The 21,885-nt window shown below is 46.6% G+C and overlaps 1 protein-coding gene across 2 annotated transcripts in view; it reads left to right on the top strand.

The window, feature by feature from the left end:
- The window catches only part of MAPK4 (mitogen-activated protein kinase 4), a 45,735-nt gene extending 25,413 nt beyond the window's left edge, over window positions 1-20,322 (top strand). For both annotated transcript variants that reach the window (XM_062615390.1, XM_062615389.1), the window contains 4 exons: window positions 6,687-6,831; window positions 12,557-12,718; window positions 14,759-14,960; window positions 16,965-20,322. In XM_062615390.1, the coding sequence (XP_062471374.1) occupies window positions 6,687-6,831; window positions 12,557-12,718; window positions 14,759-14,960; window positions 16,965-17,652 (1,197 nt within the window). In that variant the 3' untranslated portion in view covers window positions 17,653-20,322. The remainder of the gene's footprint in view (window positions 1-6,686; window positions 6,832-12,556; window positions 12,719-14,758; window positions 14,961-16,964) is intronic.
- The last annotated feature ends 1,563 nt before the right edge of the window (window positions 20,323-21,885 follow it).

The following is a 21,885-nucleotide window of genomic DNA, read 5'->3' as shown; positions in this document are numbered from 1 at the left end:
TTTAGGATGTTTTGTGTCTGGAATGTGCTTGGACTGGTGTCTGGCTTCTGCTAAAACCAAAAAATCACAGGCTGTGTATTCTTATTTGTCTAACAGGTCACAACTTTTCTGCCCCAATGCTTCTCAAATCCCCAACCAAGCAGTTTTGAACACAGTTTAGAAATACATATACCACTTAAATAATAGCCCTTACTTGGCAATGTGCCTTGTTTACATGGCTTGCAGCAGGCAGCCGTTTACTGAGGACGATTTGGTGGGAAAGGGGTAGCTCTTCAGCTCTGTGAGATGCCCTGGACCACTGCAGGGTGCTGGCCCACACCAGCTTTGAAGCAGAGCAGCTTCACCTGTGTTTTTCCCACCACTTGTCTGGTGTTTGCTGCTCAAATCCCTTTCTTCACACGTTAAGAGCAGCATATGTGCATCTGTTGTTTTCAAACCTCCCCATAACAGATGAGATGAATTTCAGGCTGCCGAGGTCACATCCAGATCTGGGTCTGCACCTTCACAGGCTGCTTAGACCTGTCGGCTTAAATTTTAGCCCTGTATCACATAAACACGTTTCTAAGCAACCTGGGTGTTCATGAACTTGCAAGCATCTCTTTAGGGCACAGAATATCAGGTCTAGCAGGAGATGATCCTGTATGTCCGTTTCTTTGCCATCCTGTCTCTTATCTGATGCTGTCACAATCCAGCCATGCAGGCTCCTTTCTCGTCCTTCTTCTTACCTAGGAGTTACTAATCCTGCTGTTTATCACTGTAGAACATCTCCATGTTAATCCCTTTTTCCTCAGTCCCTGTTGTTTGTGGTCTGAATGCTTTCCCATGTAACTTGGTGCCCAAATGGGGAGCAGAGGAGTGTTGGAGATGAAGGTAAGGGGTAGATTCAGCCTCCACAGGGTCCTTATTCATGTGCAAAACAGGCAAAGCTGAGCGTTTCCGTTGTCATTAACCGCCTCCTTGCTGAACGAAGCATCTCACTTTCACGATGGGAGCACTCTGCAGTGCCCCCTCTGTCTTGTATTTCTTCAGAGACTGCCTGGGTGTGCTTAGCTGCCCATCCATCCATCCAGCCACCCCTGCTCTTATGCCTAATAAATATTGTGATCTGCCCCAAATGTGGGAGGGAAACGGGTGCAAATGTGAGGTGCTCTCCTCCCTTGAGCATCCTCAGCTCATGATAGGCAGGAGGGATGGGAAAGCAGGGAGGTAGCAAAGTCAAGAATTAAGAATTGGGATAAATATCAATGAATGTCTAGACTTCAGAATAATTTTGGAGGCAGACGGCCGTGGCCATGCATTCCATGTGTCATGGTGCCCAGTGCTGGTCAGAGATGGCTGCAGAAGACAGCAGAAACGCCTGCTGGGGATACAAAGACTTGCTAAATCTCCTTTACTCAAGTGAGGACAGTGAAGTGGGACACTCCTGAGCCCGCCCATGTTGTACAAAATAGTCATATTACCTCTTGTGGGGATATGGGGGCTCTGCCTGGTTTCTCAAAGCACTTGGGGGCATCTGCATGGGGCTGCCTCTCTCCCTTTGCCTTTAATGGCAACATTAATTACATAATTAATTGGCAGAAATTCCATGCTAAGGAGGGTGCAGCAGTACTTTTAGGGGGCGATCTTGTGGTAAATAGTTTCCAGAACATCTTCAAACCTTTGAAGTCCTCCCTTTGTTTTGTACTTGCTGGTCATTGCAAATTTAATAGCTTCCAGTTCATCCAGTAAAACAATGGAATTCCCAGGTGGAGCATCACGAGGAGGTCTTCAGAGGAGAGGAGGATGTGGATATTGGTCCGTACTCGCCCTGGAGAGGACCACCCTCCACGTCCAGCCCTCGGGCAGTTGCCTGTGGCCCCATGCAGGCAGCACCGAGCCTCCCCGCTGTGACCCCAGCTCGGTTGTTCTCCTTCTCTGTCCTCTCATGAAGCACGAAACAGTGTGTAGTCCTGAAATAAATGTGCTCTGTCATCCCAAAACCATGAGAATACACGTCACATTGCTGGAACCGTGCACAATGCCAGTTTTATTATTTTATTATGGAACAATATTCCTGCAAATCCGCCTTCTTTCTCAGCTCCTCCTAGATCTGCCCTACCTGCCTTCTAAAAGATAAGGTTAAGAACCATGCTGTGCAGAGGCAGCAGCCCACTGCTGCACCAGGATCATTCCAAAAGCTTGGGGTTGTTGCTATTTTGAGTCCCCGTACCTTGGCACTGCAGCCATCTGCAGCAGGAATTGACCCAGCTCCTGGTGCAGCTACAGAAATCCTGCCTGCTGCTGTGGATGGAGGTGTGAATAGACAGGCTGTGCCTGAATCCTGCTGGATTTACAGTTCGTGGGTGCCTGGTCTGCACTTCTGCAGCTTTTTGAGTGCAGGAAGATGGATTTTGGTGTGAAATACTCTCAGGAGAAGCTTTGGGCTACAGTGCTGGGGGCTGCCTGGTCTGCAGGAGGTGGGATCCTGGATTTTGGTGTCCACCTCAAGGAGGCCTCCAGCTCCAACAAGGAGCTCTGGCCTCGGATGATGGTTGTTTCAGAGCACTGGGGGATCTTGCTGTGCTCCCCATGCTGTGCCAGGTTCCCATGGTGCTCTTGGGATGCAGGCGGTCCAGCGTCCCATGACCAGTGCAATGCTGGGATGCAGCAGTACCCAGCTGAAATAGTTTTTCCTTCTGGTGCTACAAGTGACACACAAAATCCGTGTTGTGTAAAGATTAGAAAGAAACATTCTTTCTTGTTTTGCTTTTCAGTTTCTCGTTGGTGCTGTTGAATGCAAATCGATGTTTATCCTACCTGTAGTGAATTCATCACCTTTGTAGATTGCTGAGCATGTGTCGTGGTTTAAACCCAGTCAGGTAATTGGGTTACCTTCCGGGTAACTCCCAGTTACCCCTCACCCCGGGCATGACGTGCTGTGGTACAGAACACCTCCCCGGCCAGCCCGGGTCAGGCGCCCCGTCTCTGCTTCCTCACAGCCTCCCCTCCTCCCTGGCAGAGCATGAGCCTCACAAAGTCCTTGGCCAAACCAAAATATCCTTGTTATCAGCTCTGTTCCCGAGCTGAAAGTCAAAACACTGCACTGCACCAGTTAACACAAAGGAAAAACATGACTGCTACTGCGGAACCCAGGACAGCATGCCTGCACATGCTATAGGAGCAGAGGAGAAGCAGGAAAATGGTACTTGAAAACTGCAAAAAAACCACACCAAAATAGCTTGGGAGGGCTTGAGAGCAAACCTGGGACTTGAAGCTACTTCTGTTTTCAAATTGACTCCGTTATATTGAGTTTTAAAGAGATTCCAGGAGTTCTTCAGTTCAGACAGGGCTGTGCTGAATCCACAGAATATTGTCATGAAGATGTATGTTCCATCTTAATTATAACTAATTAACATGCTCCTGTTCTTGGTCTGTCTGTCTGGTTGAATACACATAAATGGTGAAAATCTTGTGCTAAAGCCCATGCCCTGTATAGGGGACGACTGTAAGTGCTCAGGCCCTGCATCCTGGCACGGCTCCTGTCCTCATATAAGTCTTGGCACCATGGGTAAGAGCCAAGCCCATACCTAACCCAGGTTTAGGTGGATCTTTACCCAAGCATCCTGTGGCTGTGCCAGTGACTGCATGTTCTCTGCTGCCACAGCTGTGGTGGTATTTCTCCTGAGGACTTGATAGTCCACAGGGCTGTAGTTACATCCTCCAGGACAGCAACTTATTCTGTATATTTTATAAAAGTAAACAAATAGCACATGTTTTTAGCCACCATAGAGGCAGAGCAGACATAGGCATTGGGGCTGTATAAACCACCCAGGACTGGACTGCTGTGGCAGCAACCCCAGCTGCTCCCACTGGAAAACCTCAGGCCAGGTCAGTAAAGTCTTGATCTTCAAAACTCCCATCATTTTCCCACTATTTTCCTCCTGGGAAAGAGGAGGGATAACCCAGAGCACAACAGCAGAATGCCATGGGAGGCAAGGTGGGATCGATGCATCAGTCTAGTTCATGTAGTTGCGCCTCCCCATGTGTCCTTCCTTGGCTTGGTGATGGGTGACCCAGTGTCTGGGTTATTCAGTAAACAGGGGACTGCAGTCAAAGATATGTTGATGGGTGACAAAAGAGGGAAGCACAATGAGAAGTGCTGCTAATTAATTACCACCAGTAACCTCACACAGCAGGGGAGGGGTTGATGTGTCCATAATATTGGGTGAGTTTTTGTAGGGAATTTTCTGCAATACATGAGAGATGCCTGGGGGAAAAAAGGTTTGGCTTATTCTAACATATAGATATTTGCAGTATATTCCTCATACATTTTCCATGCTGTACATGCCCCCAAGAACTCAAATCCATCTTGTCAGAGAAAAAAAATGTATGAACCAAGTGTTAAATCTGTAAGGAGAGCGGCATTCCTTTTCTGCGAAAAGGAAAATTTGCTACTGCTATGAATTGCCTGGGATCATTATCCCCAAAATTCATTTTCTTAGGATTTTCCAATAAGTATCAGCATTGTTGGGAATAATTGCAGTAGCTGAAGAGTGGCAGTCTGATCAGTTAATGCCTGGGGCTTTTGTGCTGGTTCTGATTCAGCAGCATTAACAAAAATGTAATGGCATTAAATGAAACTTCTCAGCTCATCAGTCTTCATTACAATTTATCTCAAGAAGACCAAAATTAAAATGTTCTTTTAAAAGCAAACCCTTTATGATGACTTGCGCATTTGGAAATCGGAGCAAAAACCTGCACTGGGGGAAGAGGAGCATTATGAACCTTGTAGTGTTTGTGATGGTGCACTGCTCTCGTGTTTAGGTTGAGAGATGCATCCCATAACGTGCTAGGAGAGGTTACATGGCATAACTGCATCCACAGTTGTATCGCAACTGAAAACAGTTTGTGAATTAAATCAGCTAGGATGGAGTTTTTAACTGAGTTTTTATGTGAACTGTATTCATGCTGTCATTGCATTTAGATACTCTCCAAGTGCTTCATGGCATTTAAATGCAATTTAAATTTATAATTTAATTTTAGTTTGTCTTTTGTACTTCTACAAGTGCATTTCAATCTATTTTGTTCTTTTAATGCATTATATTTAATGTAGAAAATGGCACTAGGAATATTCTGGCATTATCCTGATGAACTAACTATTCATGCCCATCCATGGCATGCATCCGGAGTTTGGCTGATGGGCAAAGTGGGGGGCAATGTGACATCCCTCACGGTGCCAGTGTTATTTGCAGGATTGAACACATCCCCTTGATTCGAGCGGGAGCTGCTGAGCGCTTGGCACTTGTCTTGAATCTCCTGGGTGAACTCAGGAACAGGAAGGCTGAGGTCCAGGAGGTGACAGCGCTTGGTCTTTGTCCCATGGGGTGCTGCTGAGGGCATCTCCTTTAAAAGCAGGTTAGGCATCCCAGCAAAACATCCTACTGTAAGCAAAGTAGGACAGAGGAGATGAGCTGCCCCATGCCACCTGGCTGCAATGCCAGGAGCTGGGCAGTGAGGAAGGGAGGTGATGTATTAGGCAACACTCAGGCTTGGTGCAGAAATGACAGGGTTTCCTCGTTCTGCATAAGCTAGCTAATCGTCGAAAGGGCTTTCCCACTTATCCCATGGTGTCTTAATTTCAAGAGTCTTGGCTAAGAGCCCTTGTGGGGCTGTTACCCGCTCGGCGATGCTTTAAGACATCTGTTCATCCAGAAGGCTTTCCCTCCATGCAGTAGTGATGTTCCTCCCTAAATCTGTTTCTCTGCCCATTCCCTTGTTTTCCTACTTATCACAAGGTCCCACGTCTCACCCCTGTGAGATGCTGAAGAGGCTCATCTGCAGTTCACAGCATGTGCCCCAAACCCAAGTGGGGTTTGCTATGTCAGCATTCCAAGGAAGCCTGGCTTCTGTGAGAGACCAGATCCTGCTGAGCATATCCTCTGGGTGCTGCCCACTTGGAAGTCCTTTCGGCCACCTCTGCTCTGGTCTTGTGTGTCCCCTGGTGCTTGCTGGACTTACTTACCCATGGGTGCCTTCTCTTGCGTGGGCTCCCCTAAGAGCTCCTGCCCTCAAAAGATCAGTTTTTTAGCATCAGTGTTTGGAGTTGGATCCATGGGAACTCAGTGATATGTAGCTTGCTGTTACCAGTGGTTTAGGTAGCTACGGAGGGACTGTAGATGTGGGATTAACTAGAGATGGAATAAGCAAAAGTTTGCAGACTGGTGACATTTGGAAGTCTAAGCACTGTGCTTGTGGTACTGAGCTGGGAAGGGCTTCCTTCACAGGCTGCTGGGTTACAGCTGGGACCCAGCAAAGTAGTGAAATAACGTGCTTAACTTCCAAAATGTCTCAGATGATGAAATTGGGATTTATATAATACAGCTAAGTCCTCTTAACAGTGACCTGAAATAACTTCTGCAGGTACGATCTGCAAATCTGTGCTATTCAAGCCATCTGTTCTTTGCAGAAGTTGCTTCAATGCCATGGTGACAAACAGCAAACAAGTGCTTTGTCTCCTGGAGGAGTGAAGCATCTCTTGTTTCCTGTGGTGTATGTCTCATGTCTTGCTTCCTGCAAGATACACAACCGCAGCCTGCCTTAGGTACAGCACAAGTGCAGTGGGCAGGTTTTGTAGGATCTGGTGATGTGGCCACGGTGTCAGCATGGTTGCTGCAAGGCTCCTGACATCTCTGTCTCTGCTATTTCAGGGTTACCTTTCTGAAGGCTTAGTGACAAAATGGTACCGCTCCCCCCGGCTCCTCCTCTCGCCAAACAACTACACCAAAGCCATCGACATGTGGGCAGCCGGCTGCATCCTTGCCGAGATGCTGACGGGAAGGATGCTCTTTGCTGGTAGGTTTCTGCCTCCCTGTTAATTCATTTTTGTTTTATCCCTCTTTCCCTGCTACCCAGTTCTAAGCCTTCCAGAGGTAATTCCCCTCTCCTTCCAGCTAAGGCAAAACTTGTAGCATCACTACAGGGATCCTATAGCTGTTAACGTGGAGTTGTCTCCAGAAAAAACATCGCTTGCACAGCCTCTATTAGAGGGTCCCTTGATTGGTACAGACTTCCCTGATGCAGGCGGTCCCCTGAGGAGGGAGAAGAGTTGATTTTCACTCAGTTTTCTTGTGCTTGCCTGGCAAGGACACCTGTTGGTATTGGTATGATGGCCCCAGAGGAAAGCCACCAGCTGGTGGGTGCCTGAGGCTGGCTCTGTTGAGCCTTGTTGGGCAGGGATGGTCTGCTGCCAAAGGTAAAATCCAAACAATGAGTAATTCTGATGAGACAATCAGACTTTCTTCTGTTTCTGGGTTTTCAACAGAACACAGGAGCATTTGCTGGGACTGGGGATGCTGAAAAGTAATACAGGGTAGAGTATAGGACAGGAGATAATGTCAGCCTGTCCCAAGAGGTTTGTACTCTAAGCCATGGGTTTGAATTGTGATTGGTGTCTTCAAGGTATCTCTTTTCTCTGAGGGAAGACATTTTAATGCCACTACCCATTTTCAGCCATTTTCAGTATTTCCTTATAAGCAGGTATTGGAGTTGTAAAGGTGCAGTGCAAAGAAAAGAAGACAAAGGCAGCACTGGCAAGGAGAGCATAATTATCAGTGCAGCATTTGAAGCTCAGCTCTGATGTTCTTGAGAAGTAAATCTTGATTTAATGCAAGTGCTGCTGTCAGGAGCAAAGCTGTGCTGCCCAGGCTGGACGTGTTGGGGGATTAAGCAGCCACTCTCTGCTTGCTGACCACATCGCTTCCATGCCTGGGGTCTGCAGCAGCCCTCCTTCTCGCCTGTCTCTCCATCGCCCGTTAGTGCTGTGAATGACAAGGTCTAATGCATTCTGCGAGCAGCTGCTCACAGAATTGTGTAAATAAATAATTAGGCCCATTAATAATGGAGAAGGACATTTTCTTCACAAATATTTCAGTGCGCTGCACAGCTCCACAGCTGGTGCTTGGTTGCAGCTGTTCCATTGCTCCCTCCATGCTCCAGCTTCCATATTTCTTTTGTGAAAGGTGAAAATGAAGCAGTCGGCATCATTTGGAAGAGGTCATTAAAACTGCCTCATTTTCCTTCCTTCCTCATGCCCTTGGTCTCCCCTCCCCAGAATTTTCAAGTCCAGGGACTTCAGTTATGAAAATAACTCAGTCAGACCTGGCTGCTTCTGGTGCCTCCTCAGGATGTATTCCAGGAGAGGGGATGTCTCCACGTGCCACTTGTCTGTGCAGGCACTGGGAGACACTACACATGGGTGAGCTCCAGGGACAGCTCTGCCAGGGGCTTCCCCTTGCCAAGCCATGGTTTACAACGTGGAAGAGTTTCTGAGCTTTTTGGGTGGGAGCAAACTGGACGATGCCTTTGCAGGCACCATCAGGCACCTCAGCTCCGCCAGCCCAGAGCACTGGATCCAAACTATCTCCAGGTAAACCAGAGCAGCAGAAGCAAACCCCAGCACAGATGGTCCTGGTCCTGCAGGAGTTGAACCAGAGTAGAGCAGTGCACTGCCTCATACTTAAACTGGATGTAGCTGGAGCCCCAAGGAAATCCTTCTGGACTCAGTTTCTGTTCTCCTGTACTCATTCCCTGTGTCAAACAACAAAACAAGACTGGCTTGACTAGGTCCTTCTCTGGCCATCCCCACTATAGTAGCCATGCATCTTTATCCTTGCATTTCAAGCCATGCTTGACTCCTGCCTCAGCTTGGTGTTTCTGCTGTTTGTAGACCCTGGGGTAGAATTTACATTGGCTGACACCAGATACCTGGTCCTTAAAGCTCCCTTCACGGTCAAGGCAGAGGCAAAGGCAGCTCCAGAATGTGATTCATCTGTCCTCTATTAGCTGTCTGCATTAGATGAGATTAACCGACTTTAGAAATATTTATTTTTCCAATACAAAAGTCTGGAGGACAGCTGAAGTGCTTGTGCTGGTGTTACATGTGGGTACATGTCACATCAGTCCTGTCCTGGATGCCCAGATGAGGTGGCCCAGAACAGTCATATGGGAACCTGCTTTGCAGTTTGGCTCCTGAGAGTCCACAGCAGGTCAGAGATCAGGAGATGGGATTTGGCAGGTCACAGGTTGGGCTCAGCCAGACACATGCTGCGAGCATCTCTGCTTCTCTGCTTTCCAGCCCTGTGCAGTCCCTTAATAAGCCCCCAGATACTGAGTTAATGGGTGGGGATCAAAACCAGAGCTCAAAATATATATTTCTTTTGGGTTGCTTTAAAAATAGTCCATAGAGTTGTTATGGGAAGGTTCTGCCCTGTGCCCCATTTTCTTGGCCTCCTCCTACACCAGTAGGTAAGTAAGAGCTGGGGTGGGAGCCTGGCAGTGGGTAGGGTGCCCATGGTGGTGTCCCATGCCATGTACTATCTTTCATCTGCTGGTGTCCAAAGAGGAGGGGAATAAACTCCAGCCACTCAGAGCAACTAAAACTGGCGAACACTCATAGGACAGCACAGGTTCATCTTTCCTTTTGTTTCCCTCCTCTTTGCTTGGGAGAATGAGTTTACCCAAGGCCAGTTACACCCCCCAACACTGCAGGATGAGACTTCTGGAGAGTTCTGGATCACCAGCAACACCTCGTGGGAAAGAAGAGCGATGTAGTTCCCAGAAAGTTGCAAACCTCCAGTAATTGCCATTCACTGGATAAATTTGTTTCCTGAGTATGCGTCAGTGGCACAACTTAAATCGAGTGCTTGGCATAAGTCAGTGTAATTAACTCAGTAGTTTGTCTGGGCTGCTTAAGCAAGGTAGTTAACTTAAGGTGATCCATTACTAGCTTTTACTGACTGCTTTCATTCTCCCACACGTTAATGAACACCCAGCAAAGAGGGACCCCGGCTCCTTGCCCTCTCCACGGCTCCTTCTCTGTGGTGCGGTGGCAGGAGCAGCTTTGGGTTTGGCAGAGACCCGGGAGACCCCAAGAAATGTGACTGATCCAAAGCTCACGGAGCGTAGCCTGTCTCCAGCAGCTAAAATCTCTTTGGCGAGCTCCCCCACCGCGAGCTGCATGGAGAACAGGGAACAGCATCCCCAGCTGAGCAGCTACAGCTCCCTCTAGTGACTCTTCCACCCTCTCCTGCTTAAGTGCATCTAAAGCCTCACCAGTGCAGACAAGAGAAAACGGGGAGAAAAAGAAAAGCTGCGTGTCCTTGCAGGTGTCTGTGGGGTTTGCCAGTGGACCATGAGATAGGAGGTGACGTGGTGGCATTTCCCATGGGATCAGTGCTTGCTCCTAGATAATTCACTAGCAGGGCTTGGGTGCATAGCCAAGATTTGGCTGCAAGCCCAGGGAAGGGTTCCGTTTTCCAAGATGTGATGCAGAGCTCCTTGTTCTCTCCTCGGGTAATGACAGCACATTACGTTTATTCTGTCTGTAGTCTGTGTTTTTCTTCTCAGGAATTAATGCCTCCAGAAGGTCCCTAGGAATTACATAAATAAGAGGATAATGGTGGAGAAGTGGGTTCCTGAGAGCCATAATTCAAGGCTTCCAGCGTTGCATTAGCAGCTTCTCTGTGTGACTAAACACTGTGCTTTTTGGCTGCCATGTACCTTCAATGAGCAGTGGCAGGAGCTGCACTGAGAGGAGAACAGCCGTGAAGCCTTTGGGATTTTCAGTACCCTGTGATTCTGATCACAGTTTGGGAATTAGCCTGACCAACAAAGTGTTTGTTTCTTGATGGTCATTAGTTTCTCCTGGAGCCACGCTGTGAACCTCTAAATGACCTAAAATTAGTTCTTCTATAGGAAAGTTAATTAATTTGCCCAGGATTGATTTTTTGGGAGGGTGTCCCTCTGTCTTTTTTGCCTTTCCTACTGCTTTATCTTCTGAGGTTTTGCTCTGGGTGGATGTGTAGTGCAATGGTGACCAGCTCTGCTAATGTCATAGAATCCCAGAGTGGTTTGGTTTGAAAGGGACCTTAAAGCTCATCCAATTCCAACCCCCTGCCACTGGCAGGGACACCTTCCTCTAGAGCAGCTTGCTCAAAATATGTCGGTGTTACTTTGGTGTTGTCTAAGTTCATTGCCATGTCCTGGCTTGGAGCTCTGCTGTTTGGGGTGCATACAACTGCATTGAACCAAAACTTGTTGGAGTGATGAGGCCATGATGGATGGAGACCCTTTCCCAACCTTGACATTTGGAAGTACCCTTGCCCTGGGTTGTGTGTGTTTGGCGTCAGCTCTATGGATGTGAGTCTGGAAACCTGCTGCAGACCCAGAGGGAGCTCTGGGCTGGGGAGGGCAGCCCCTGCAAGGTGCCAGGGACCTCCAAAGGGAAAGAGTCGCCTGAGGGTGTGAAGCCAGTGATGGTCCACACCAGCCCCTGTAGGTTGTGCTCTCCACCCTCCTTGCAAACTGGTTAGAAGTGCTGTGCCATAAATGAGGTTCAGTTCTCTTGTGGATCATCCAGTTGCTGCTTGCCAGTGAAGCCACCTCAAATTCACAACTTGGACAGCAGGGGCTTGGTGGCCCCAAAACCCCATTGGTTTGTCCACGCCAGCCAGCTTGCTGTCTTAATGGATAGTCCTTCCTCTAATGACAGAATATTTATAACCAGCCTTTCTGGCAGACACAAAATCAATAGTGTGACTTGGTATTTCTGCCAGGCTGCTTCTCTGTACACATAGAAGGCTGGAAATCAGCCGCTGAGCTGTTGGTCAAATCCAATAGTGCATCAAAGAATGGGATGAACGTTCATTAATGAAATGGTTTGCTTCGCTCCACTGACAATGCTGTGCTTCTTCCTCTCACTGACTCGTAGCTGTGGATTAATATGTCCTGAAGGAAAAGGATGAAAAATACATGATTGTTCATAGCAGTTGTGGGGACCGTCACAGTCAGAGCCTTGTGCTCTCCCAAATGTTGCGCTTGCATTCATTTAAAGTGTGTTGCTCCTCCAGAGCTGGACCAGGACTGGGGGGGGGTGGTGTCTCCCCAGGACAGACTAGAGGTGGAGAAGTTGTCATTTCTGAGGCTGTTGTTAGAGCAAATATTCATCTCTTCGTATCACACATGATGGAGCCCAGCAATGGATAATAGCTCCCACCTCTGTGATTTTGTTTGGGTACAGTTTCTGCTCTGCCTGACAGCCTCAGGGTGATAGGGGGCAAATTGTCTAGGTTAACTCTTAAACCCTTAAAATGAGGTGACCCTGGTGTCCCGCCAGGGTGAATGGGAGAGGAGGTATGGGTGCTTTGTGGGCTGCACGGCCTGTGTGTGTGTAGATGGAGGCATCTCACCTGAAGCTCTGCCTTGGACACACCTGAGTGGTTGCTCCATGTACTGCTATGTAGAGGGAGAACCAAAAGGTGAGCTCTCATGCAGGAAGACAGCAACAGAGGAAAATGAAAGTGACCTGGGGATATTACTGCACCTGGTTCATGAGAAGGTGGTGAGGATGTTTTCATTGCATTTATAGTGGTGGCTGATACTGGAAAGCATCAGTGCAGAGATGCACTCAGAGATGCAGCATTGCAGCAACATGGCTCATTTCAGGGAGGTAATACAACACACATGTACACCCAGTTTAACTTCTGTGTCTTACCTCTCTGCCTGTTTTCTGCCCGTTTAGGGGGTCATGAGCTGGAACAGATGCAGCTTATTCTGGAGACAATTCCAGTTATCCATGAGGAGGACAAAGAGGAGCTGCTCAAAGTGATGCCCACGTTCATCAACAGCACCTGGGAAGTGAGGAAGCCACTGCGTAAGCTGCTCCCCGAAGTGGACAGTGAAGGTACTGTACTGCCTCCTGGCTTTGGCAGACGTGTTTCCCCAGAGGGTCACAGGGATTGTCCTCTAAGGCCAAGTGCATTAACACTGGTGAACGGGGTTCAGATATCTGGGGGGTTACAGTGCATGGCTGCAGTGCTGTCCCCACCAGGGTCCTGCTTACCATCCCACCAGGGAAGATGTGGCTGCAGGATAGCAATGGTGATGCGGTAGCTTTCTTGCAGGTAACTCTTATAGAAATATGGGTGAAATAGTCTTCCAAGACTATTCCAAGACACTTTCAAGGTGCATCCTTGCCTTTCTGTGCCTTTTCTTGACCTGTGAGTCTTCACTGCAGAGGTTATTTTCAAGCCCTGTTAATTTTCTTGCTGTGCTTTTTGCATGAATGCATTTGTATAATACAAGAGAATAAATTCACTTACTTCACAAATATCTGAACTCAGTGAGATGGTTGCTACAAGCAGAAGCATCCAAGTGCTTCAAGGCTTGGACATTACTCACATCAGGCTCTCGCAGCCTGCAGTGCTTGAGCACCACTTCAGCCCCTTTCCTCCTTTGGCTAAAGCTTAAAAAAAGTAGAAATCAGCGGTGTGTTGTTGTGAGGGGGCTGCAAACCACAGGCTTCCAGACCTGAACGTTTGCCTGGAGCAGCTTTGCAGGCAGTGAGAGCTTGCAGGGTGGCAGCCAGAGTTGAGCAGTGTGGATCAGGGCACATCCGCTCTTCTGCCCTCCTTCCAGGGCTTAAACTGGGGTAAGTGGACCTGGCCTCCTGCTTTTGGGAAGACGTCAAGACCCAGCCTGGCTTATGTTCATTGGTGTAATTTCTGGTTATAAGACATGTGCTACCAGGGCTTGGCAATGTGATAGTCATCAGCCTGGGTTACCCGTGTCAGCCTCCAGCAAGCAGAGGTGGATTTATTCCCTGTCGTTACTGTGGGAAGAAAGGTCACCTGTGCGCTTTATATAATTCATTGATATTTTCCTTCCTCTCTGACCCATAATATATCGTTCCTTCATGCTTCTCGCCCACAGTCGGTGACCTTATGAAGCTTTTGATTCCTTCCTACTTAATTAGCCCAAGCAATGAAATAATCTTGTGGGAGACAATTGGATATTGGTTAATGTTTAAGCACTGAGGCAATAGGTATGGCCTGGCCTTCTTGCTGAGTGATTTTTGTCCTTGAAGAAACTGTCCCATTCACACTTACACCTTTAATGAGGATATTTCTGAAGGTACAATCCACAGTTGCAGTTGAAGAAAGGCATTTTCCTATTTGTATTATCTGAACTGTAAAGGGTTTTTTCCATTCACCAAGAATCAACTGAATAGCCTCTTTAATGACAGGATTTGATCTTTCCACATAAGCTCAGTAAAAGGTATCATCAAAGAACTCACAACAAGCCCTCTATATTTAGATGTAATTCTAGTAATTTCAATTTCACTTAACTTCCTCCTTCATCATTGTAAAAACAGTTCATGCTCCACAGTCTTTCTAAAGTAATTTTAGACACTTGGAGTTCTTTAAATATTAAAGGGTAGATAATTTCAGAGTGTTGGTCATGCCAAAGACTTCTAAAAACTGCACTTTAAATCTAATCCCACTTCAGCTGCACAAGATGTGAAATCAGTTGTCTGAAATGCAGTGTGCTTGTCAAATGAATCTGAGAGCCCAGAATCAAACCTGACACCATGCAAAGATCTTTTGACCCTGAGCTCAGTGTTCTGGCCCAGGATCACAGGACAGGGTATAACATGTACATGCTGCGCTGTGGAGGTGTGATGTTGTCATTTTTCCTGCCTTGCTAGATAAAATGACACCTGCAGGATGTGGGATTGCTCCACTCCAAGGACACTGCTCCTGGGGCAAGTAAGATGGATGCTACAAGGACAGAAGTGCCTGTTTTAGATGCACACAGCATGTGACCTTTAATTCCTTCCTTACTTCAAAGGGATTTGTTATGGGGGATTCAAAAGGCTTATTCTGGAAAGGAATCTGGTATTGCTTCTGAGGAATTAGTGAGCTTGTTTCTCTTTGCTTCACAGCTATTGATTTTCTGGAGAAAATACTGACATTTAACCCTATGGATCGATTAACGGCTGAGATGGGTCTGCAGCATCCTTATATGAGTCAGTATTCCTGCCCTGAGGATGAACCAGTGTCTCAGCATCCATTCCGGATTGAGGATGAGATTGATGATATTTTACTCATGGAAGCCAACCAGAGCCAGATGTCTAACTGGGACAGGTATGGTACCCAAGGCTAGGCCACAGACCACATACTGGCTTACATAACTTAGGCAGAACTTGACTGGTGAGCCTCTGGCCTGCTCTTGGCTAGGTTCAATCACACATGTTCCAGACCCACAAAGGACACCTGCTTTTGCTTATTTATACCATCTTTATGCTTTCTTTAAAGCCAATGAGAGGTTCATCACTGATGTCCACAGTGAGCAGATGTTGAGCGTGCACATCCCAGTCACTATCTTTCTGCTCTTGCTTTTATTCACAGCCTATACTGTCTTCGAGTTACATCTGTTTAAGTGATGTTATGGTTCTTCCCCCTGTCCTCTGTCCCTGGCACAGGGTGCCCAGAGAAGCTGTGGCTGCCCCATCCCTTGCAGTGTTCAAGGCCAGGTTGGACACAGGGGCTTGGAGCAAGCTGCTGTAGTGGAAGGTGTCCCTGCCAGTGGCAGGATGCTGGAACTGGAGGAGCTTTAATGTCCCTTCCAACACAAACCAGGCTGGGATTCTGTGATAATACCAGTTAAAAAATAATGTAACTCTTGTACCTTTTGGGGACTTGGCCTGATTTGGAGCAGAATATAATCACTTTTCAAGGTTCATAAGCCTCAGAGGCTACAGATCTGGGGTCTTTTAAAGTATTCTTAATTGCATGACTTTTAAATGGTTTGCTGGGAGTCGTACAGCAAGTTTAGAGCAGACCAGAGCCTTGAGCTGAGGCCTCCCATGCCCTACATGATTACCCCAGTTACTAGGCCAGTCCCAGTGCCAGAGCAGGTAGGACAAAATAAGCAGCTAAGAATTAAGTAAGTTCATTTTCCTATACAGCTCTTTCCAGCTGAGTGGGGTGAGCTGGCTGAGGATGTCTGCAGCATTGTTGTTCTCTGAATAGCAATTAAATCTCCTCACCTTCTTAATCCACTGTATTTCATCAGCACTGAAAAAGTAATCTAAAGAAATCCCTTGCCTTCACTATTATTAATCTCTCTGCCTGGTGAACACATATCAGTGTGGAGGCTGGGGGACAATGAGGTAAATTAGGTATAAGAGGAAAGCTGGAAGCTTTTCTCAGGATTTCTGTCTTCAGTGTACCCACAGCTCCAGAATCCCTCCCATTATAATCTCCAAAGCAGTAAATCAGTTGCTGGAGGTCACCTGGTCACCTTTTTATCTCTTGGTTTTCTTGGTGTGACACAAGAAGCTGTGACCTGGGCTGTAGGTCCTGCCACCCAGCTGGGGACATCTGCTATAGGGGCCTAAATTTTGCAACACAAGCTGAGTGTTTTAGAGATGGGAAGCGATTTCTACCTGTTTGTTGTGGGATACCTGAAGACCATTTAATTCCTGGGACACAGAGCCCCAGTAACTGGGATAATACATCTTTTAAAAGCAGCTCAGTTAGGAACCAGTAAATTAAATGTCACTTTGAAAACCATGTTTAAGAATGGGTGTTACCAGGTAATTGCAGTTAATGGGGAAAGTTATCACTTTGGAAGGTGGCCCTTCAGCGATGGTCTTGGTCCACCATTTAGGGTAAATGGTGATGTACAATCTCAGTGTCAGAGTAAATGGTGATGTACAATCTCATCTTTTTTACTTCTATGCCAACAAACAAGGAGCTCTCACACTGAGGGTACTTGTCTGTGGGCTGAAGGTCAGTTTCATTATTAACATTGTTAATAATGTTTTAATACCAAGTGGAGGGAAGATGATAAAGGCCTAAATGAAGGATCTGGTTGGTTTGGTTGTTGGGGCTTTTTACCTACTACTGGTCCCATCTCAGACTCTTGATAAATTACTCAACACCCCCCCCCCCCCCCCCCCACCACCTTTTTTAACACACAAAAGAAAGATCTCTAATACTAATAAGAAGTTAGAGATCTGTAGTAAGCAATATATTGGCAAGAAAAAGGCAAAAATAGCAGCAGCAAGCTGCACGTCTGTTTGAGCAGTGCTGTTTCTAATGAAGCTGTCATCTGTGTGTCTAATAGCAGCATGTTTTTCACAGGTATCACATAAGCCTCTCCTCTGACCTGGAATGGAGACATGATAAATACCATGACATGGATGATGTTCAGCGGGACCCTCGGGCAGGGTCTGAATCCATTGCTGAGGAAGCACAAGTTGATCCACGGAAATACTCACAAAGCAGCTCGGAGAGGTTCTTGGAGCTCTCCCACTCATCCATGGACCGAGTATTTGATGCTGATTGTGGAAAATCATGTGATTACAAAGTGGGGTCACCTTCCTACTTGGACAAATTGCTGTGGAGAGACAATAAGCCCCATCACTACTCAGAACCCAAGCTGATTTTAGATTTATCCCACTGGAAAAGAGCAGCCATAGCACCCACAGCTGAGCTGTCACTAGAAGAAGAACCATCCAACCTCTTCCTGGAGATTGCTCAGTGGGTGAAGAGCACGCAGGTGGGTCTTGAGTGTCCCAGTCCACTTCCAGAGATTCAGGAACGGAGCCTGCCATCTTCTCCTCACCACCTCCACAAAGAACCCACAGAGGTGAACAGCAAAAAAGACTCTGAGTTTGACTTGGATGTCTTCATCTCCAGGGCACTGAAACTTTGCACAAAACCTGAAGATCTTCCAGACAGCAAGCTTAATGACATCAATGGGGCCTGCATATCTGAGCACCCCAATGAGATTGTACAAACAGAGGTGTACCAGAAAGACCGATGGTGAGGAATCCACACCCAGGAAACCCCAATGCATCTCCTTGTTCCTCTCTAACGGTGTGGCCATTGCCTGGGGCTGTGAGCGTCTTATGTCTGTTGTTGAGCACCCGTTTTTTACACTATACTGAATGCCTTCTTCTGAAAAGGCAAGCACAAACCATGTGCCCCTTTTGATGCCTTAGAAATACATCTAAGGGAATCAAGAGGTGTGAATAAAATACTGAGTTTCTTATACTGCCTTAACACTCTTGCCTTGCAATCTCTGGGACCTGTTTGAAACTTAAATGTACATGGGGAAGATGACAGTACATAGTAAGTTTACAAACAGGAGTCAAATCAACTCATTTTCCTTTCTTTTTCTATAGCATCTTAAAACGATGAGGACAAAAATCAGCATTTTCATTATGGTCAGATACCCTCCTGGTTTGATGGATCCCCGAAACGCAAACTTTGAGCTCCTCTGAGGCACCCATGCACGTACAGACTGTACGGACAGAAGCAATGCCAGGCAGTGGTCAGCCGCCAGTTAGCAGAGAACAGAACCAGAGGTAGATTTTGGCCATCAGACAGGAAATAACTCTGAGAATGTTAATGGGGAAGGAATTTGACCTGCAAAACATGGGCCACTTGGGACTTTTATTTTTAATGATGGGAAGATAAGATTTTTTGCTAAGCACATTCTCCTTGGTTTCTCACACATAAATGTTCCCTTCTGTTGCACGGGGTAGATCTGAGCTCTCTGAGTACTTAGAAGGCTCCGTACATGATGCATTGCAGTGTAACAACCTGGTGCTGTGAGTCCTCACTCGGGCAGCTGCCCATCAGACCAGCAAATTCTGGTGGTAAGGTCTGGACAGGAGTCAACAGCTAGAAACAGGGGGTCTCACAGTGTGATGCTGCTTGGCACCACCAGCTACACGGATCAGCAAGGGCACCCACCTTTGCCAATAAAAAATGAATGGAAGTACTACTATTTTACCTTCTGACAGAGATTGTGTGAAGAAGACAACAGTTCCTGTGGCAGTAGATTCGTAACTGGCCACTTGGCTTCCAGCTCCTTTGGAAGATACTAGTGCCAGCAGGCAACTGAGCGCGGTTTGTAAATAGACGAAACCACAACTGATCTACTGTAACTTCTGTTTTCATCCACACTTCTGAGCACCTTAATAGTTAATCAGCTAACAAGAGTTTGTATATGGAAGAAAAGTTCTATACTTATATTAAATCAAATTCAGCAGTTTTTTAAACGGAAAATCTGTAAATAGTGTCATAAAAGCCAGTCTCTGCTTTCCTTGCCATCATGTCACTGTGCTCTCCAGCACGGCAGCACTACTTTCATTTGTAAAAGAGAAACTCCTATATGTAGTAACTCCAAGGTCCATATTTAACTATTGTTCCTATGCGAATTAGTTCGCTTCTAACAAGCAGTCTACTAAATGTTCTGAGATCTGAAGAAAACTCCTGTGAGACTCAGATCATAATTAACAGCAGCATTTACTATATTAACCCTGCTTTCTGTTCTTGGTGGGATCAGGGACAAGTTTAGCTGTAGGAAAGCTTGTGCTAAGCATTGACAAGCCCACGAACTTTTTCTTATTGAACATATCTCTCTTTAGCTAATGCAAATGCAGTTATCACAGCTGATCAGCAGCACAGGTGTGACGGCTGCTGGCTGCATGGATGGGACGGGGTGGAAGTGCTAGGGCAGGGGTGGAAAGCAAATTGGGCTCTGGTTTTTGCTTCTAGTGTTTGGATGTCCCCCACTGTGGTTTAGAAAGGGGAATCAGAGGACAAACAGATGTTGGTTTCCAGGGTGTTGCAGATAATTGATATACCTCAGCTTAAGCTCAGCAGTTTTACTGGTGGTGGGAGAAATTCAGATGCTGAAGAGCAGCCACCCCTGCAGTGGAGTGGATTCAGATCCAGCTCCAGTAGTCCACGACTCACTGCCCATGGTCAGTCCCGCTCAGTTTCACCATGTACACAACAGCATCCAGGAAAGGCTGGGAATGGGATTAACGGAGCTCGAGTGAGTGTACGCCATGAGAGGAGGTGTCCCATTGCTTTGTGCCACCCAACAGGAAAGGAGCAGATAACACCCAGCTTCTGATGGGAGATGCACAAACACTGCAGCCGGGGCATCAACTGAAAATTAGGTGTTTGGGAGCTGATGGAGTTTAGAAATGAAGGGTAAGATTAGCAAGGCCAGAGCTGCCTTCTAAAACTCTTCTGACAGATTCAGTGACTGTTTGCTACCATTGTGTTAAACATGGATACATGCTGACATGTAAAAATGTCCTCTGAAACCAGAAGCCATTTTCCATGGGTTGTTACACTTAGGCTGAACATCTTCACCAGAGGCCTGTGGGACTGTTTGTTACAGCCATGGAATTATCAGTTTTGCTTTTGCATATTGTCTTCTAAAAGTAGCGAGAGCTCTTAAATCCACAGTCAGTGTAATACTAACTTCACAAGAAGCATATAGATTGTACTGCTGCTCAATTTTTCATCTTGGTTTGTGAACTGTAATTTAATGTTGTTACAAAACCTCAGCATCACGTGCTGCGATAAAGGGGATAATGAGAAGCGTGGCTTTAATTTGTTACCTGAGTGTGCTCAGCCAATCACAAGCCAGATTTGTTTCTCATCAACAATAAAACGTAAGGCCTGAGACTTCCTTGCTTCGTAGCATGTAATTATTTTGCTTATTACGAGATTTGAAATTTTTATTCCTGTACTCAACATCTGGGTTCTTCTGCAATGCCCCATCCCTGGCAGTGTTCAAGGCCAGGCTGGATGGGGCTTGGTGCAACCTGCTCTAGCGGAAAGTGTCCCTGCCCATGGCAGGGGGTTTGAACTGGATGAGCTTTAAGGTCCCTTCCAACACAAATCATGGAAGAAGACCTTTAAGAATGATCACAGACACCTCCATTTATGCATGCATCAGATGAATATTTGCATTCTGGGGTTGTTTGTGTTGGGCTGCTTTTCACTGGGCTTTGCTTTGATTGGTGCAGGCCAGCTGAGTGCTCACAGTCACAGGAAGGGACTTTAGACTTTGTCACCACCCCGATGACTTCTGCAAACTGTTTCTTCTTGCAGTTTGAAGAATCACTTCAGTGCAAGGTTAACCATCAGGTGTTTCAATAAATTTGCATGTTACTTATTTGCAAAAGAGAAAAAAGGAGCAGTACTGTCATTAACAGTTGGGCCTACCGAGGCCAAGTGGCACTGGGATGGGTGACCACCCTGGATTTAGAGATGTGGTGAGGTGGGAATGCTGAGCAGAGGCAGAAGGGATGGAAGGTGCTCATTGGGATCACCAGGTCTCAGGAGTGAGCAAGGTGATCCTGTTCAGTGACATGAAGACACACCACAGTGCCAGCACAAGGGACTTCAGATGTCAGATTCCAGAAGCAGAGGGACTGCAAATGTCTCTAAGCTGAGGAGGACCTCAAGTTTAGAGGTGTGTTTAAGCCAGCAATCAGGTATATCCACTACAGACATCCGCCTGCCACAAGCTGGGGACCAGGAGGCCATCATGGAGAGGAGGGTGCAGCTGCTCTTAAAAACACCTTTAAATGTCAACATGATGCCTGCCTGACAACAGTTCAGCTGCTCCCTGGTGATTGTTTCTCCCCAGTTACAAATACATGACTATTTTTACTGTGATTTATTTTTAATTGTGTTGGGCTCAGCAGCTGTTACCCTATCACAGAGCTGCATTAACCAGATCTTCAGAGCTTTACCAGTAAAGTCATGAAAAATCAACTTCAGATTACGTCTACATATGGTTCTAGGGACATCCTGGGAAGTGTTTCATAAGCAAATCACACTTGAATTCCAGAGTAAAACCACACCATAGTGTCACAAGCAGAGCTATAGGAGACTGGACTTCTAATGATCATTTCTGTTCCTTTTAATCCAACAAACATGTATTTGAGCAGTTTCCTGCCACTATTTCACATTTTGGAGGTCTTGAAGTGACAACACTGTATAGTGTGGCATGCAGGTCTGAAACGTACTTTTTCATCTATTGATTGTAAGAGGAAATGAAGAGGACAAATGTACCATATGGTGTTTGATCCTGAATAGTTGCCTTTGACATTTTCAAAGGCAGGGTTTGATCGTGAAGTAGTAAAATATTCAGATGAATGTAGTCCTTTCAAAGTGCATCACCACTTTCCTAGACCATGCTCACCATCTGGCCGCTGCTGGAGCTGGTTTGTAACAATCACAT

This window comes from Pezoporus occidentalis, unplaced genomic scaffold, assembly GCF_034315485.1.
Source record: "Pezoporus occidentalis ecotype Australia unplaced genomic scaffold, CSIRO_AGI_Poc_V1 ctg180, whole genome shotgun sequence".
Lineage (NCBI taxonomy): Eukaryota > Metazoa > Chordata > Aves > Psittaciformes > Psittacidae > Pezoporus > Pezoporus occidentalis.
Note: the sequence above shows the minus strand (reverse complement) of the source record. Positions and strands in the feature narration are given on the sequence as shown.